Source organism: Trachurus trachurus (assembly GCF_905171665.1).
Source record: "Trachurus trachurus genome assembly, chromosome: 20".
NCBI classification, from domain to species: domain Eukaryota; kingdom Metazoa; phylum Chordata; class Actinopteri; order Carangiformes; family Carangidae; genus Trachurus; species Trachurus trachurus.
Window position 1 is genome coordinate 663,332 of NC_139911.1, and position 6,000 is coordinate 669,331.

Genomic DNA, 6,000 nt, shown 5'->3' on the forward strand with positions numbered 1-6,000 from the left:
TGTGGCAGCATAACAGTGCAGTTCATGTTTAAAGGGCAGTTACAATGTTCGGTTTGGATTTGGCCCATTTTTTTTTTGTGGATGTGAAATTTCCCCAAACTCAAGATGAACTGACAGAAAAAGCAAAAGTCTTTGTCTTGGTCTTCATTCATAATAAATAAAGATGTGTTTTTCCTGGAAACTGATCATTCTTCCTGTTTTCACTTGCACAAAGTGTTGAACATCATTCCAAAAGGTTTTACACCGTTAAGTTAACCCTTCGTGGCCCAGCTCTGTGACCTACGTGGACGATGAGTGTGGGGTGGTTCTCCTCCAGGCGGCTCCTCAGCCACAGGAAGTCCTGGTAGCGGCGGCGAACCTCGTACTCGCTGGAATCGAACTCGCTCCTGGTGGTCTGCAGAGAGACAGAGAGAGAGGATGAGGTCAGAACAAAACCGGTTCAGCACAGACCTGGTCCGGTCCTGGTCCGGTTCTCACCCTGGTCAGGACTCGGTACATGATGAAGGTCTCGATGGCGGTGACGTGGCTCTCGGGGTTGTCCACGGTGACGAAGATGTCTTTGGCGTCGGCGTCGTGCGGCTCTTCCTCCTCCTCCTCCTCCTCCTCTTCCTCCTCCAGGCGGTACTGGTTCACCAGCGAGCTGGGCGACGTCGGCGCCGGACCGCCGTCCGACAGCGACGTGTTCTGGACCAGAGAGACATGACATCACTGTAAAACCAAATTATATCACCTTATCACTTTAAAACCACATGACATCACTTTAAAACCACATGACATCACTGTCAGACCACATGACATCACTGTAAAACCACATGACATCAGGATTTGGTTGAATCTGCTCTGTTTTCATTGGATCACTTTATAAAACAGTCAGCCAATCAGAAGAGAGACTCAGAGCCTCCTCCTCTCTTCAGTTTTGCATTGAAGTGAATGGGACGAGCCAAAAAGTGCAGTTAAAAAGAGGAATTATTGGACTTTTTCAAACGTCTACTACTCCTGCATACTTTCACCTAGAGACTCCGTTTAAACTTTAAAATGTAGACACAAGTCTCCTCTATCGGTGTAGTAATCCATGTTTGGATTGGTAAAATGGTTTTTGATCAATCACTGTTCAATAACCATGATCATTTTGGGAGAAATGTTGAGATTATAATGGGTGTGTATTGCGCGGAATGTTCGGGCCAGAGTCGATGACATCATCAGCTAGAGTGGGAGAAGTTGTGTAAAACTTTTCTCTTTCCACGCTGCTCACGGCCACAAACTACACTCTACACACATGATTATTCAACAGGCTTCAACATAAACACCCGTTAACACTCATCCCAACTGCTCTACTCAGGTGACATCACTCCTACATAGGGTTGCAAAATTCCGGGAATTTTCAAAGTTGGAAACTTTCCATGGGAATTAACGGGAATATATGGGAATAAACGGGAATAAATCAGAAATTTACAAAACTGAAGATTGGGCCTTAACAGGGAACTTAAATATAGTTGGGAAATATATATTGTAGCAGAATCTTGGCTAAAACAACCAGATTTAATGCAAGTACACTTGAAGTATATGCTATTCCTCAATCACACAGCACACCGCTTACTGCAGGGCTATTGAGGCCACGCCCCCTACATGCACTGTGCATTCCTCCATCACATGCACAGATGATTTCTTGAACACTGGAGGTCACACTTTTGAGCCCAAAGCACAAGAGGGGGGGGGGGCTCCTTTCATTTAAAGGGACAACAAGGAGTTTTGGAAAGCGAAGTGTTTTCACACATTTACCGTGAGCCTCCGCATGCACGGTGAAATTCTTGGACCGACGCAAGACGGACAAAATTGAAAACACTTGGCAAGAATGTTTTGTTGATTGTATTATTTTGCATGGATGTCTGCTTACGACCAAAAATAATAATTAGCTTGTTTAAATTACCCCCAATTTCCAGTTAATTCCCATAAATTCCCATAATTCCCATAAACTCCCATAATTCCCACGGAAAGTTTCCAATTTGGAATATTTCCAAAATTCCCCAGCTTAACTTCCCATGGAAAGTTTCTGGAAATTTACCGGAAATTTTCCACCCCTTTGCAACCCTACTCCTACATGACTACGGTGGCTCAGAGGACTCAAATACAGCTCAGCTCTAAATGCAGGATAGCCTACAGATCTTCATACGCACACACACACCACAGTGACATGGAGAGCTGTAACTTTACAGCCGGTGATAAACTGGTCAAACTACAGCCACAGTGACGTGTGTGTGTGTGTGTGTGTGTGTGTGTGTGTGTGTGTGTGTGTGTGTGTGTGTGTGTGTGTGTGTGTGTGTGTGTGTGTGTGTGTGTGTGTGTGTGTGTGTGTGTTTCATTCAAATGATCCACTTCATGCAAACACACTGCTCTGCTTCCTGTAACAACAGCTGAGGTCAGCAGCTCCTCGCGGCCCGGAGCGCGGTCGCCACGGTCACTGTCACTGTGTGTGTGTGTGTGTGTGTGTGTGTGTGTGTGTGTGTGTGTACAGACATAAAACACTAACAACTCCTGTTCAATAAAGACTGAGACTGAAGGAGTTAAACTGTAAATGATCAGAGCAGATCAAAGTGAACATGATAAACACTTCGACCAATCACAGAGCAGCTCTACTGGTCAGCTGACAGACACCAGGCGGCCATCTTTACTCTGGCCTCACCCGTCACCTGAGTGCAGGATTTACAGCATTCAAAGCATCGTAAATGAGTCTGTACATTTTTTACAGTACAGTGGAAGTATATTTACCATGACAATTAGCCTACCTCTCATGAACTTAGATAGTAACATAAATGCACTTATTTATATTAATAAAGCATTATATTTTTAAGCAGCTCTATTAATCAATATTAATCTTTAACCATAGATTAACTCTCTTTTAACTGTAAATTACAGTATTAAATTGGACTGTAGAGCCGTCCACATGAGAGTTTAGTTTAGTTTATGAGTTTATTATGTCATAGACAACCCCAATTAATCAACTGTATACATACTATAGGCCTATTATCTAATTTGTAAACGGATTTCTTGAATAAAGGGTTAGACGACATGAGTTCACTTCTTTCTGCTTCTTTCAGGGAGTTGCATTATTGTTATTTGAGTTATTTTATTTTTTTCGATGAATGAAACAAATAAATCAACTAAACTAAACTAGACCCACATCAACCAGCAGCAGCAGCAGCAGCAGCAGCTCAGACTTCACCTCTCATTTACCTACACTACTGTCAATAAACTGGATATTTTTACTGTAAATAAAACACTTTTAACCCTTTGAACCAGAGCTGAGGAGGAGTCAGGTAGTACAGGTCTGTACAGGTGAGTAGCTACAGGTGAGTCAGACTGACAGTTTCTCTCCTGGATCAGTTGTTAGTTGTTGTTGTTTGATTTAAACACAGTTCATTTGTATTTAACTGATTTTATTTAACTTTACTAGTTTGTTTTTCTTCATCACACTGCAAAAACTATAAATCTTTCCAAGAATATTTGTCTTATTTCTTGTCAAAATGTCTAATTTCTAGTCAAAACTAATCTCTTTCCACTTTAAATAAGACTCATCACCTAAAAATTAACTTGTTTTTAGATCATTTTCACTTGTTTCAAACTAAATTTTCACTTGAAATAAGTAGAAAAATCTGCCAGTGAAAGCAAGTTTTTTGTGTTTGTAATAAGAAAGAAAAACTTGTTCCACTATCAGATTTTTCTACTTATTTCAAGTGAAAATCTGCTTGAAAAAGTTTTAAAAGTGTCTAAAAACAAGCTGCTTTTTATGTGATGAGTCTTATTGAGATTTGTTTTGACTAGAAATAAGACAAATATTCTTGGTCAGATATTTGAGTTTTTACAGTGTAAACATTAATGGTCACAGAACTGGACCGGATCAGATCAGCTGACACCGGACACGGTTCCCTTCTTCCTCCGCGTGACAGACAGACAGACAGACAGACAGACAGCCCAGGGAAACTTTACTGCAACTTTACACCAAGTTAATTTACAGCAACAACTTTACTCTGCATGAACTTTGCAACAACTTTACGCAGAGTGACGTCATGTCCACGTCGCAGAGAGACCAGTGGTTCTGTCTCTCTCTGTGTGTCTCTATCTGTGTGTGTGTGTGTGTGTGTGTGTGTGTGTGTGTGTGTGTGTGTGTGTCTGTGTGTAGTCCAGTACCTTGGTGAAGACCTCCAGGTCCTCGTCCTCGTCCAGGTCCAGCATGTGGCCGGAATAGTCCGCCGGGACCGGGACCGCGGCTCCGCTCATCGCTGCGACCGAACCGAACCGAGACAGAGGTCCAAACCCCTAGACCCGAGACTAGGACAGAGGGACAGGGACACTGAGACAAACACCTGAGAGACTAAAACTTCAGCCACAACTTCACTTCAGACTTCAGAGCAGAGAGAAGAGAAGTCGGAGCTGCAGCGCCTCAGCAGCTGCAGCGCCTCAGCAGCTGCAGCGCTTCCGCTCAGGGATTTCAAAATAAAACCCTACAAATAGCCTACCTCAGTGGTTCTCAAACTTTTTTACTCCAAGGCAATGTTCCCTCTCATTTTCAAAACTCCTGAGCAGAAATTCAACTCCCCTTTAGACCTGCTTGAGCAACTGTGAGCGAAAGCTTAAGCGTACGTCCACATGCTGGTGCTATGGCCTCACCTCTCCAACTCCAAATATCAATACTATCGGCTATTACTATAATGATTAATAACAGATTATTTTGACAACATTACCTAGGCTGCTCCATATCTAGGTCAGTTACAGTTCATGATAACAAAATACAATATTGTTTTGGCAAAATAGAGTTTGCATTTATTGCCTGAACAATTATGTCAAAAAATAACTAAAAAATCAAGTTGGTGTCATCAACTCTTGGCACTTTAGTATTCTTGATATGAACAGTAATAATAATTCTCAAGCAAAAACTTAAATCGTAGTTGCACTACAGAGTGTGCAACTTTTTTATCTTCTGAGCAACGAGGTGGGGAGCAGTGTGCAATTGCACAGTAAAACACCTTACAGGGAACAGTGCTCCAAGGACCCCTAAATGACACAAATTAGACCACGGACCCCCATTGGACAAATTTTTTAAGCAAACTCCAGAAACACACAAATATTTGAGTGAAGAATGTTACTTTTTCAGTCAATGTAGCTACATCCAAATGAGGGCAAATGGCGTGAATTTTGGGAAAACATTTCTATAACAAATGGTAAAAATTCTCCCCCAAAATATATATTTTTAGAAAATTCTAGACTTTGAAAAAACAAGTTAAAGATTTTCTAGAAAAAAGTGGTAAAACTTCTCAATAAAGTTTTCTATCTATCTTCCATAAAATGAGACTTTATACTGAGACAATAATTCATCTGAAACTCACAGTGTTGTCTTTGTAGCATAAATAATACCAACAAAGGCAGTGATGACAATAACCATACACACAAAAACTAAATGTAGCACATTAAATGCTATTACTGTAATATCATGTCAGATCAATAACAAGTAGATTTCATATTTTAGCTACCATATGAAATATTTGTAATTTCTTTGTATACAGCCTACATACAATCTGATCAGATGTTAGTTTTTTTTAATCCCCTAAACTGAATAACGTAAAAGTAATTGAGGCTTTTATTTTGGAGAAAAAGATCAAACTGTATCCGGTTTTGCGCTGGTGACGTTGGTGCTCTTGACGCAGATGACGCAGTGACGCAGACGCGGAAGTAGCAGAGCAGCTGGAGAGTGAGAGGCTCCGTGATTGGACGAACCGAGCTGCTGCTGCTGCTGCTGCTCTGGTACCGGGACCGGGTTCGAGTCCGCCCCAGCAGACCTGCAGCAGACCCAGAGACCCAGAGAGTCAGTCAGTCGGACTCGAACCGGGGCCCGAGGAGGAGGAGGAGCCGGTCGGACCGTGACGGCGGCCTGCACGGGACAAACAAAGGAAACAAACAAACCAAACTCACAAAGGCGAAGCAAAGACAATAAATCAGTGTTTTATA

The 6,000-nt window shown here is 41.9% G+C and overlaps 1 protein-coding gene across 1 annotated transcript in view; it reads right to left on the reverse strand.

Moving 5' to 3' along the window:
* The window catches only part of snx7 (sorting nexin 7), a 33,364-nt gene extending 29,073 nt beyond the window's left edge, over window positions 1-4,291 (reverse strand). Inside the window, exons 1-3 of the mRNA XM_083995850.1 lie at window positions 4,186-4,291; window positions 478-684; window positions 284-394 (exon numbers count right to left, since the gene is read on the reverse strand). Coding sequence (XP_083851976.1) covers window positions 284-394; window positions 478-684; window positions 4,186-4,275 — 408 coding nt within the window. The 5' untranslated portion in view covers window positions 4,276-4,291. The remainder of the gene's footprint in view (window positions 1-283; window positions 395-477; window positions 685-4,185) is intronic.
* Window positions 4,292-6,000: the final 1,709 nt, after the last annotated feature.